Source organism: Sturnira hondurensis, unplaced genomic scaffold (genome assembly GCF_014824575.4).
Source record: "Sturnira hondurensis isolate 20B ecotype Veracruz unplaced genomic scaffold, ASM1482457v3 Scaffold0007578, whole genome shotgun sequence".
Taxonomy (NCBI): Eukaryota; Metazoa; Chordata; class Mammalia; order Chiroptera; family Phyllostomidae; genus Sturnira; species Sturnira hondurensis.
In genome coordinates this window covers 2,422,985-2,436,702 of record NW_028080209.1, presented here as the reverse complement: position 1 = coordinate 2,436,702, position 13,718 = coordinate 2,422,985, and the positions used below count along the sequence as shown (strand labels likewise).

The following is a 13,718-nucleotide window of genomic DNA, read 5'->3' as shown; positions in this document are numbered from 1 at the left end:
ATGCTGAATAAAAGAAGCCAGACCAAAAAAAACAGTGTATATATTATGTGATTTCATTTATATAGTTATAAAAATGCAAACTAATCTATAGTGATAGAAGGCAAGGTTTGGGGAAAGGAAGGAGGTGGGAAAGGGGAGGGAGAGGATACAAAGGAAAAGGTCACTGTGTGTGGTGTGACAGGGATGTTCATTATCGTGGATTGTGTTGATGGTTTCGTGGGTATATGCATATGCCAAACCTTATCAAATTGTATACTTTATATATGTGCGGTCTATTTAATGCCCAATACACCATAATAAAGCTGTAAAAAAACCCAAAACCCATGAATTCAAAAGTACACCTCTTCCTTCCTCTCCCCACCTCCCCAAAATCTCTTTAGAGATTAAGCTGTCAACTCATAATTGTTTTTCTAGTTGTATATATTTTATATATAACATTGTGTTAGTTTTCGGTATACAGGATTTTTATATTTGATAAAGGTAAAAAATCCAGCATTTATCCTGACATACCGGTAAAAACTATATTTCTGGGTACTCAAATAGCTGGTGAAAGAAAATTCTTTTTCTTTTTCTTATTTTTTTAAAGATTTTATTTATCTATCTTTAGAGGGGAAGGGAAGGAGAGAGGGAGAGAAATATCAATGTATGGCTGCCTCTCATGTGTCCCCTGCTGGGAACTGGCCTGCAACCCAGGCATGTGCCCTGACTGGGAATCGAACTGAGATCCTTTGGTTCGCAGGCCCATGCTCAATCCACTGAGCTATGCAGCCAGAGCCTTTTTCTTTTTAATTAATTAATTTATTTTCAGAGAGTGGGAGAAAGAGACAGACTCTAGAAATTTTGAACTCTAGAAACGCTAGGCCAAGGGCACTGGGCTGGATCCTATGGCTCATGAAGAAATGCTTGGAGTGTTTTTCTTTGCTGGTCACCACAGCCAACTCATCCATCAGACACAGGAGATCCAGGTCCTGCAACACCTTTAGGGATTCACTCATCGTCCGTCTCTCTCGCTGCGTGGTGAGTGCCACAAGGCCAGGATCTGTTTTTCTCACAGCTGTGTCCCCAGCACTCGGCATAGCAGCTCAAGAAAAACTGCTGACTGAACGAACGGGCAGGAAAACATGGCCTCCCAAAGCCAAGTGCATAGGGTCTCTAGGGAGGGCTGAGGTGCCTTTAGTTGAATATGGTGTCCTATAGCATTCTTCCCAACCCCGGGGCAACACTCAGAGGGCGCTGAAATATTCTTTAAAAAAATTAAATCAAATCAAGCCTTTAAAACCAACTACCAGACTACATTAGAAATGTGTTAAATGACACTAATAATCTGGGATCTTTATAAAAAATAATCAAATAATTATAATATTAAGTTACTAAAAATAAATAAATAAATGATATATTAAAAAGTGGGGTGGGGTCGGTGTTTAAAATTTAAAGGTTTTAAAATTCTTATCATCCAAATATAATGTACATAGTTCTTTGATCCACACTGTATTATAAAAAATATTTTAGAGACAATTCAGAAAAACTGAATACGAAATATAGATAATAGTAAGGAATTCCTGTTAATTCTATTCATTGTGATAATGGTATTATGGGTTCTTTTTTCTTCTCAGTCCTCATCTGTTAAAGATACATGACACAGAAGTATTCATGGGTGGACTTAGATGGTGCCTGGGATTTGCTTTCAAGTGCTACAGCACAAACACACACACACTGCACAAAATGGCAGGAGAAAGGTGAAAAAAATGACCAAATGTTAATAACTTTCGAAGTGAGATCTTAGGTGCATGGGGGTTCATTATCCCGTTCTCTCTACTTAAGCATATGTTTGAAATTTTCTATAATAAAGTTTTTATTTTTTAACTTAAAGGTGATCTGGACCAGTTAACCTTTCCAACTAACCTCTGTCCTGAAGCGAGGGCAATGGGAGACTGTCCATTGGGAGGCCGAGGCTCCTCACATGTCTTCATCTCCACCTCCACCTTATCCAGACACTGAAATAAAAGTCACAAAGAGCTAAGCATCTGCACCAAAACCCACATAGCACAGGCTGTGTCTTGTTCGTCCCTGTGCTCCAGTGCCTAGCTGAGTGCTGTGTTCACAGTGGGAAGACAGTTAGTATCTGTTGAATGAATGGTCAAACTGAAATACAAAGAGAGGTCTCATCTTCCCCCTTTCATTTCCATTAGCAGCAGAACAAGTATGGGATTGGCTCCCAGCAGACAACTGAAACGTAAATCCCAGTTACAGAGATATTACCATTCCTCTCGGCACTCCAGTATTTGGGATAAAGATACGCATCAATCAGTTATTTAAGAGCTGTCATTTGATAATCACCTAATAGTCAACATGAACTAAACTTCTAATTTTTCCTTTGTTAGAATTCTAAGGAAAAATAAGGAAATCTAAAGGTAGTACCTGGGCAGCAAAACTTGCTGTGAAAAACAACAAAACAAAACCAACTCAGGCCCTGACCAGCATAGCTCAGTTGGTTGAGTGTCATCCCACAAAGCAAAATGTCGCCAGTCTAATTCGAGGTCAAGGTACATGCCTGGTTGCAGGCCTGGTCCCCGGTTAGGGCATGTGCAAGAGGCAACCAATCAATACTTCTCTTCCTCTCTTTCTCCCCCTCCATTCCCCTCTCTCTAAAAATAAAAAAGTAAAACCTTAAAAAAAAAAGCCCTCAGGACTCCTGGCTCTCGCGTCTCAACGCTCATCCCTACACTGCCCAGCAGTTACAGAGTGAGTCCAGACAACAGTTTCTCTGTCTCAGAGAGAAGCTCACAGGATGGACAAAGCACCGAAAGCTCCCTAAAAGGGACAGCTTATCAGGACCCCTCTACATCTTCTCTCAGATCCCTTAAAACCCTACCCCAACAATCCCCATTTGATTATTTGCAATCAAGACAAGCCTTTACCAAGCAAATTGGGTGCGTCTTCAACTTTGTCCACTGGATCTGAAAGAGAAAAGCAAAGACTCAGGACTGTGGAAGGCAGGCCTGCTGACCAAAGAGAGCAACAGCACTCTGACCCCCATTCTCACCCGGATGGAGGCCCTGTTGCAGTAGACCCGAGTGATGGCTAACCAGGTAGGCAGTTCCAGCACATTTTGTAGAACCTCTTCATCTAGTTCTAGGTTGGTCAGCTGACCCTCCCCTTTCAGGGTGCTCAAATTGATTTTGTCTGGGGAAAGATTCTTAGTAAACCTGAAAAGAGTAATGATAAGAAGCTATTATTTCCATGGGAACCTGCTAAACAGGCATACAGCCAATAACACTTCTGAATTTAGGGAAAAGAGAACATTAATAACAAACACCTAAGGACCACTGCCTCTACACTATGTAAAGTGTTGGGTGAGACCTATTATTCTACTCATGATTGTGTCATCTTTCTTCTCTTTCTTTTTACAATGGAGATATATATAGATATATAGATAAAATCACAGTTATTTATATAAATCATAGACATACTTATTCCAAAATAGGTATTACTAGTTCTTTTTTATTGAATTTATTGGGTTGGCATTGGTTAATAAAATTATATGGGTTTCAGGTGTATGATTCTATGATACATCATCCGTATATTGTATTGTGTGTTCACCACCCCAAGTCAAGTCTTCTTCTATCACCATTTATTCCCCATGTACCCTCTTCTTCCTCCCCATGTGCCATCTTTTTACTCAAGAACCTACAATGAAGATTCTGGGGAAATGGCTGTAGCAGTGGCAACACAGCTTTTTGATATTTCTCAATGCCTACATAAAAACAGAGCAAGTAGATAGCAACATGAAAAACCCATGGATAACATTTAAAACTAGAAAATAAGCCCTGGCTGGTGTAGCTCAGTGGATTGAGCGTGGACCTGTGAACCAAAGGATCGTGGTTCGATTCCCAGTCAGGGCACATGCCTGGGTTGCAGGCCAGTTCCCAGTAAGGGGACGCAGAAGCAACCATACATTGATATTTCTCTCCCTCTCTCCTTCCCTTCCCCTCTAAAGATAAATAAATAAAATCTTTAAAACTAGAAAATAAAGCATCCTTATAACCCCCCATATACAAGCAAGAGGGGGAAAAACATCAACAGCCCTAAGACATGAGTGCTGTAAGCAGCTGTGCAGATCAACACAGAGGGAAATGATAACACATCTGATGGGCCACAGAACAGAAGAATCCCAACACAACCAAGAGCTAAATGAAAAACCACATGACCAATCTGAGATAGCAATTGAAATTGGTGGGGTTCTATCTACCGCAAGAGGTCCTCAGTGAGGCCCAAAGGAGCTAGAACAGCCTAGCCCTATAAACTCATATAAACTAACAAAGGCTCCTTCCCAGGACAGGGGCCTAGCACTAAGAAGAAAATGCTGGGAGAGGAATCCAAATGGAGTAAGATGGGGTAACAGAAAATGAAGAGTCCAACTAAAAATGGGGGCGGGGGGTAGGGGCAGGACAGACCAGGACATTTCAGAAAACAAGCAGGTGTATTTTTAACACTACTTAAAAAAACATAAGAGGGAGCTCTACTTAAAATATGAAAGAGTAAGACACTAATTATTAGCTGTTAGGTAGGGTAAAATGAACCCCAGGCCCTTACACATACCTTTGATGTGATAAAAGAACATACAACCACCACCTACAGTCTTGCTAAAGGGACTGAACCTGAATCTCATCATGCCACTGGGTCCAGTTGTTAATCTTCAGGAAACACAAGACAGACGAAAACTGCTGAACTGCACTGTAAGTGTGCAATCAGTAAACCTAGACCATGGGAAACTCTAGTCAGGTGGCCTGGACATAAACAATTCACACAGGCCAGTCTTCTCACTACTCCACGCTCACTGTCTCGTCTTTGCTCATGTGCTAGGCCACCCACTCCCTTTCCTGGAGCACCCTCATCACAATCTGCCAATCAAGGCCCTGAGACTCAAAACATCCTTTCTCACTGAGGCTTTCTCTCCCCAACTGCTGCAATGCACACTAAACAATTAGGATCTTAGGATATTCTCCAATTCTCCCATGTGTAACCACTCCTGAGCAATTAGATGTTCAGCACTTTGAAGTGAGTGCAGGCTTTGCTGCCCCTCCTAATCGAAATGGTTACCTCACAGAATGCTCAGCCTGTGTATCTCTTAGCTAAATGCACTGCTATCTAACTACTCCTAGCTCCCTTCTCTCATCTCCGTCAGCTGATCAATTTAAGGCCAGTTTCTCATAGCATAACCCTCTCCTGTGAGGCAAACTGTCTCAATGAATTTCATTCCTGTAATTTTTTTTTACTTCTTAGCATCATTATTTTCCACACACTAGTTAATTGCATTTTGCCCTCCATCCACAACTATACTTAGCCCTTATATATATTAGATGCTAATAGTTGACTTTGGAATTATATATTGTTTATCAACTTTTACTTTTTACACATGTCCTTTCTTTTTACTAAGCTGTGTTTTTAGTGTTTTTGGTTTTCCTTGAACCATAAGATCATGACATATAAAAGCTTTAATTTTTTTTGATAATGCCTAACATGGTACTATGTACAAAGTTCTTTAACAATTTTTTAAAGATAGTAAAACATTTTTAGAGGTTTATAAACATACAAAACAATACTGTATGATAATAAGGAATACATAGGAATGCACTGGCATGGTAACAAATTCAGGGAAGGGCTTACATGTGGGAAGAGGGAGTTTCCACAGGAAGTTTCAACTGTATGGATAACACTTATTTCTCAAGTTGGGAGGTGACTATGTGGCTGTTCATCATATTACTCTTTTTACCTTTTTACATGGCAACTATTTTATAATGAATCTTTCTAAGATTTCAGTCAGTTACCTATTGTACTTACTACTGGGAAAACTACTCTGCCACGGGTCTCTCAAGTTGGCCACTGTCTTGCTGGTGCTAAAAATGCATGACCCCCACCCCTCCTCACCCAGCCCACTTCTCAGGACTGTGCTGCAAAGAGCAGCTTTGAGGGATGAAGTAACGTCCCCCTCCAGGAAAAGAGGAGGCTTGCTTATTGCTTACCAAAAACAATCCATTCCCCAATGGATTCCCTCAACGTGCCATTTCTGCAACACATGTGCGGCCGTCTATCTCGGCTCATTCAAGACACTCCCATGGGACTTGGGGGTTGGGGAGGAAACTAACTGCAAACATATGCTTAGGCTGCTTACTGGGCCGTAAGTAATTAAGTCCCTTGTCTCTCATCCAAGAGTCTTGTAACACATGCATGAACTGTAGCAGGCTAATTATTAGCTTCTAAATACAGTAAAATTAAACTCCAGACCCTTACACATACTTTTCATAGACATGGAAACAATGTGGTGATTGTGGGGGTGGCAGGGTATAAGGTGGATAAGTGGTAATGGAAAAAAAATACAATGGAAAAAAAAGAAAAATTAATAAAAAGAAATTTAAATCAACATTTACTAAGTACGAACCAATTTTATTCTCTGAAACAAAAAGACAAGCTTTCTCTAATGGCTCCTATTGTCTGGAAACCACAGAGGAAAAGAATTCCTCTTTTCCTGCAAGAAATGACTGCAAGGAAGCAGAACTGTAAAACAGAAAAAGAACTTAAATAATACTTCCATTACATGAAAGAACAACTGAAAGAAAAGGAAGATAAGTGAATGCCCTGAGGAATTTGGGGGAAACACAGTCCTGAGGGAAGGCAAGGAAGGCAGAAAATGGAACTCAACATTATTTGCAATCACTAAGTACAGAAAGGCTTTCTTTCTCAAGCCCCTTGTGCATTTAAATAGGATATTACAATTATTATTTCCTCCCAGCAACCCTTCCTCCATCGTTAAGAGTTCAGGAAAGCCACAGCAGCTCAGAAACTGGGGCGGGCATCCTTTAGAAGTATTTCTCTTAAAGATAAGGATATTTAAAGATGTAAAATTAGTTTGTAAAGACTGTATGTATCCTCCTGTCCTCCCCACAGATTCTAATAAGATCCCATCTTCCTACCACAGCTGGCGCACGGCAGGAACGGCGACCAGCGGAGACAGGAGTAAGGGTCCCTCTAATACGCAGGAGTGGGGAGAAAGGCTGAGAATCGCTAACGTAAGTTACTTGTCCTCATGATAAAAGGGCGTTTTTAGGAAAATAAAGTGATAGAGACTTTTTCAAGTATTGGATTGGCCAAAAAGTTCATTTAGTTTTTTCATAAAATAAGACACATTTTTCATTTTCACCAATAACTTTATTGATTTGGATATTTTGAGTATGTTGACTAAGACGACTAAGTGCTACTACAGCCATCTTACAGGAAATCCCAAACACACTTTTTGGCCAACCCAATATATTTCTCTGAAAAAAGAGGAACATGCTTCAAATAAAATGAAACATAAACAGTCAAGAATAAGTTACACTGCTTGTTAGCACTGACATTCTCAGAACGATTGTTCATAGTTACCACAGATCTAATTTGTACATTGTACTCTATATAAAAATCTAACTCTATTTACAGCTGCATATAAAATAAATGTCACTTTTGAAGCCTTGAATTAAACCGTATGAGATTGTGTTACATTTCATCTTAACCTTGTTAGTATTCAGGGAAATGCATCTCAAACTATGTGCCTCTGATCACATGGGTAGAATCACTTTAGTATGTTTATTTTAACACACTCCAGATATAGTGACTCACACTGGGGAGGTGGGTAAGGAATCCACATTTTTAACAAACTCAAGGTGATTTCTTCTGTTCTTTAAAGTTTGAGAATAGTTTGAGGTTTCAGTCAACCAACTAAAATACTTCAAGGAAGAGAAAGCCAGAGTCTGCAGATGGAAAAAAGATGCAAAAATTCATTCTTCAAGAACAAAGTTTTCAACTTCCATCATTATGGCTTGGTGGTTAAGAGCACAGTCTTCAGAGTTAGACTTGGACTCAAAACCTGGTTCTCTCACTTATTAATACTGGGAGTGCAGGCCAACGGTTCAACCAACCCCCCAGGGCTGCTGGGATTGAAAGAGCTAACTCTCACACATTAAATACATGGAATTTATTAAGGGCTCAATAAATAAATCTCAATCATTGTTATTTCTGGATTCTACTACCCTTTCCCTTTAGGATAGGCTTAAATGATTCTCTTTTTAAAAAAAGATTTAGGTAATCATTTCAACGTGTATGCAAATGTCATATCATTATATTGTACAACTGAAATGTAATACTGTATGTCAAAATTTCAAAAGATTTAGGAGGCTTTGGTTATTATCTGAGGACTTGAGTTTTCTTTTATCTTTTTAAAAAAGACTTTACTTATTTATTTTTAGAGAGAGGGGAAGGGAAGGAGAAAGAGAGAGAGAGAGACATCAATGTGTGCTTGCCTCTCGCATGTTCCCCACTGAGGACCTGACCTGCAACCCAGGCATGTGCCCTGACTGGGAATCGAACCAGTGGCCCTTCAGATCGTAGGCCAGCACTCAATCCATTGAACCACACCAGCCAGTGCAGGTTTTCTTTAAGAGACAACCCCTCAGATCTATCTATCTCAATGTTGCATCTTCCATTCCCAATATGCTTATTTCTATCCTTTTGACCTGGGTATCTAGAAATTAAAATCTAAATAAGATTAAAACTGAATTAATGCTCCCCAGAAACCCTAAATATTTTATCCCACTCTGGCTCCAGGAATAGATTTTCATCACTTGTCTTTCTGGTACTAATGGTCACAAGAGAACAGAGGACAAGGAATAAAATTATCAATGCAACTAGTCAAAAATCAAGCTTGTAAAGGCCAGGCCAACTAACTGAAAACAACAGGCCTACAGCACAGTTCTATGAACTATGCAGCCATGTCAATAGGTGAAAGACAACACTGACTTCTGTCAGCAACCAAGTGGACTTATGTCTCCGACTGCCTCTGAAGTGGCTGCATGTGTGTGAATGCCAGCCAGCCAGAACTGGAGACTAACCTCAGTTAGGACTGCTTACTAGCCTGCTGGCACACGGCCTCCTCAACAGCACTAACACAGAGGAACCGAAAAAGCACAAAACCTGTCTTCCTGCCCCAAAGTGGATTAGGCCCTGGATGAAAAGTGATCATTCATATTCCCAGGAAGGGCACAGAATAATTAGCAAGTGAGAGGATAAAATTCATTTCATTGTATAATTTTGACTATCAGAGTAGAGAATCTCTAGAGACGATTACTTATGTCAGTCTCTACCTACACAATCACTCTTAAATTTTCCCCCAGACATTCTCACTCTGCCCTGACATATAAGAAAGCTGATTTAACATCTTTTTTTTTCTAGGATATGGTTGAATATGGAGATGGACACATAGTTTAAAATAATTTCATGTCCTTTTATTCTACGGGCTGGGCTAGATGTCCTTTGGTCAACTAAGAGGCATTTAAAAACAACTTATTTTGACTTCCAGCCAAGATGGAGGATTAGGTAAACACACTGTGCCTTCTTGCACAACCAAAAGAAGGACAAATGTTTAACACAAATTTGTTACACAAATTTAACACAAATGTTTAACAAATTTAAAAACAAAAAACAACCAGAATTGACAGATAAATCGAACTGTAAGGAAGTCCAACAACCAAAGGGTTAAAGAAGAAACATTCATCCAGACCAGTAGGAGAGGAAGAGATGGATGCTGGGCAGAGAGGACTCTCAGCAAATAAGCGGCTGGTGGATCCGGAAAAGCGGCGAACTGCAGACTGGGTGCAGATAACCCAGGAGGAACAATTAGGAAGTGAGGCAGACCTCATGACCCAGAGTTTCAGTGTGGGGAAAGAATGCCTCAAACCTCTGAATTGGAACACCAGTGAGGGTTGAGGCAGCAGGAGAAACTCCCAGCCTCACAGGAGAATTCATTGGACAGACCCACAGTGTCCTAGAACGTACACAAACCCACCTACCTGGGGAATCAGCACCAGAAGAGCCCAATTTGATTGTGGGAAGTGGGGGAAGTTAACAAAAACCAGCAGAGAGCGAAGCAGGCACCATTGTTTCCTCTCGGGCCCCTTCCCCACCAATGGCATCACAAAGCAGCGGTGTGGGTTGCCCGGCCCTGGTGAAAACCTAAGGCTCCGCCCCTCACTGTGTAATAGGCTCACAAAGACAATAAAAAGAAAACGCCCCAAATGAATGAACAGATCAAAGCTTCAGAAAAAACACAACTAAGTGACCAAGAGATAGCTAACCTATCAGATGCACAGTTCAAAACAGGGGTAATCAGGATGCTCACAGAACTGGTTGACTTTGGTCACAAATTAGATGAAAAAATGAAGGCTATGCTAAGAGAAATAAAGGAAAATGTACAGGAAACCAACAGTGATAGAAAGGAAACCAGGACTCAATATCAACGGTGTGAACCAAAAGGAAGAAAGAAACATTCAACCAGAACAGAATGAAGAAACAAGAATTCAAAAAAAAAAAATGAGGGACTTCCGCCAAGATGGAGGCATAGGTGGAAACACTGTGCCTTCTCCCACAACCAAGTTTGAATACAACAAAGGTTTGGAGAACTAGGACACACCCAAAGACCAGAAAGCGGAATTATACGGAAGTCCGACAACTACGAACCGTTCAACGGGGATGGTAAGAGAGGTGGAGCCAGCAGCGGAGCTGGGTCGGGCAGGACAGATCCCCCGACCTAGGAGCGCGGGCAGCCCAAAGCCAGTCGGGGTGCGGGGCAGACTGACCAAGGTCGCACATTCGCACACAGTGAGACGGACCACGCAGGCCCCAGGGGGTGAAACCAGGGGTGGAGGGCTGACGGCAGTGGCACACTCTCGTGCAGTGGAACGAAACGCGTCGGCCTGGTGACGGTGGTGGCTGCGGTGACGGTGGTGGCTGCAGCGCCGGTGGGGGACGCGGCGGCAGGCAGCAGACAGCAGATGGGAAGCCATTGTGCCTCTTTGACCCTGCCCCCACATACAACGTCACAACCCACTGACTTAGTTGCCCTGCGCTAGTGAACACTTTAGGGCTCCGATCCTGCAACAGAACAGGCACGAACAGCCCAAAAGATGGCGCAAGAAGAACTCAAAGTCCCAGAGCCAATAACTCTAAGCGACCGAGAAATTGCCAGCCTCTCAGAAGCACAATTCAAGACACTATTTATCAGGATGCTCACAGAACTGGTAGATTATAGTCACAAATTAGAGGAACACAGTCACAAATTAGAGGAACATATGAAGGCTAAACTAATTGAAATGAAGGGAGATGTCCAGGAAACCAATAGCGATGGAAAGGAAACTGGGACAAATCAATGGAATGGACCAGAAGGAAGAACGAAACATCCGACCAGAAAGGAATGAAGAAACAAGAATTCAAAAAAATGAGGAGAAGCTTAGGAACCTCCAGGACATCTTTAAACGTTCCAACATCCGGATTATAGGGGTACCAGAAGGGGGAAAGAAACAGCCACGAGTGGAAAATGTATTTGAACAAATAATAAAGGAGAACTTCCCCAGTCTGGCAAAGGAAATAGACTTCCAGGAAATCCAGGAAGCTCAGAGAGTCCCAAAGAAGTTGGACCCAAGAAGGAACACACCAAGGCACATCATAATTACATTAGCCAAGACCAAAATGAAGGAGAGAATCCTAGAAGCATCAAGGGATAAGGGGACAGTCACCTACAAAGGAGTACCCATCAGACTGTCAGCGGATTTCTCAAAAGAGACCTTACAGGCAAGAAGGGGCTGGAAAGAAGTATTCCAAGTCATGAAATCCAAAGACCTACAGCCAAGATTGCTTTATCCAGCAAAACTTTCATTTAGAATGGAAGGACAGATAAAGTGCTTCTCAGATAAGGTCAAGTTCAAGGAGTTCATCATCACCAAGCCCTTATTATATGAAATGCTAAAGGGACTTATATAAGAAAGAGATGATGAAAAATATCAACAGTGAAAGGACAGCAAACACACAGGTATTAACAACCACACCTAAAACAAAAGCAAACCAAGAGGACAGCTAGATCAGGAGTGGAACCATAGAAATGAAGAACACATGGAGGGTTAGAAACAGGGGGGTGGGAGGGGGAGAAGGGGGGAGAAGGCACAGAAAACAGCATAGATGGTAGGTAGAAAATAGATAGGGGGGAGGGCGAGAATAGTGGGGGAAATATAGAATCTAAAGAACTTGAGACACGTGGTTATAAACTAAGTGGGGGAGAATGGTGGAGGAGGGAGTGTTTGGGTGGAGGGGAATGAAGGGGGGAATAGAACAACTGTAATGGTATAATCAATAAAATATATTTTAAAAATAAAAAATAAAAAATAAATAAATGAAGGCTTTGCTGAACAGAAAAAAAAATGAGGAGAGGCTTAGGAACCTTTAGGACATCTTTAAACGTTCCAACATCTGAATCATAGGGGGACCAGAAGGAGAAGAGGAACAGCAAGAAATTGGGAACGTCTTTGAAAACATAATGAAGGAGAACTTCCCCAATCTGGCAAAGGAAATAGACTTCCAGGAAGTCCAGGAAGCCCTAAGAGTCCCGAAGAACTCGGACCTAAGGAGGAACACACCAAGGCACATCATCATTACATTACCCAAGATTAAAGAAAAGGAGAGAATCTTCAAAGCAGCAAGAGAAAAGGAGACAGTTACCTACAAAAGAGTGCCCATAAGGCTATCTGTGACTTCTCAAAAGAAACCTCACAGGCAAAAAGGGGCTGGAAAGAAGTATTTGAAGTCATGGAAGGCAAGGACCTACACCCAAGTTTGCTTTATGCAGCAAAGCTTTCATTTAGAATGGAAGTGCAGATAAAGTGCTTCTCAGATAAGGTCAAATTCAAGGAGTTCATCATCACCAAGCCCTTACTATATGAAATGTTAAAGGGACTTATCTAAGAAAAAGAAGATAAAAACTATGAACAGTAAAATGACAACAAAGTCACAGTTATTAATAACCACACCTAAAGCAAAAACAAAAACAAACTAAGCAAACAACTAGAACAGGAACAGAACCACAGAAATGGAGATCACATGGAGGGTTAGCAACAGGGGAGTGGAAGGAGGGGGGGGAAGGTACAGAGAATAAGTAGCATAAACGGTAGGCAGAAAATAGACAGGGGGAGGTTAAGTATAATATAGGAAATGTAGAAGCCAAGGAACTTGTATGTGTGGCCCACGGACATAAACTAAAGGTGGGGAATGTGGGTGGCAGGGGATGTGCAGGGTGGAGGGGAATAAAGGGGAGGAAATGGGACAACTGTAATAGCAAATCAATAAAATATTGAGAATGCTATCACTGAGTCCAAGGGTGGCTGAAAAGACTAATGGAAGCCTGCTATTTATTCCATTTCTAGTATGTGGGAAAACATTTTCTGGACATCTGTTACTGTTACAGAGCAGAGAAGCTAAGATGAAATCAAGCTGGAAAAACAGATTTTGATTAGGTTTCATTTTTGCCAAAGGACTGCAATCTGCCAAACAGACAACAAAGACAGGCTCTCAGACATCTTTGTGAAAATGTACAATGCTGCTGAGAAGTGAGAATTCTTATATTTGCAGGTTCACAGAATTTCAGAGCTAGAAAGGATCTTAAATAATCTTTAGTCCAAATCAACAATTAGCAATTGGTCAGAAAGTTAAATGACTTGCCCAAGAATCACAGCTGGGCAGTGGTAAAGCTGGGACTGAGTAAATGGCAGAAATGGGACTTATGCCAACATTCATTCAAATATTCCACCACTTGTGTACTGTAATTCAGAACCTTTATTGCTAACAATAGGGTCAATAAATTGCAA

At 41.3% G+C, this 13,718-nt stretch overlaps 1 protein-coding gene across 2 annotated transcripts in view; it reads right to left on the bottom strand.

Annotated features, from left to right (window-relative positions):
- The window catches only part of BLTP3A (bridge-like lipid transfer protein family member 3A), a 78,925-nt gene that overhangs the window by 46,291 nt on the left and 18,916 nt on the right, over positions 1-13,718 (bottom strand). Inside the window, exons 2-4 of one of the 2 annotated variants that reach the window (XM_037052806.1) lie at positions 3,044-3,206; positions 2,919-2,957; positions 1,903-1,994 (exon numbers count right to left, since the gene is read on the bottom strand). In XM_037052806.1, the coding sequence (XP_036908701.1) occupies positions 1,903-1,994; positions 2,919-2,957; positions 3,044-3,206 (294 nt within the window). Of the gene's footprint in view, positions 1-1,902; positions 1,995-2,918; positions 2,958-3,043; positions 3,207-13,718 lie in introns of those variants that run through there. The other variant, XM_037052807.1, reaches the window with a different exon arrangement.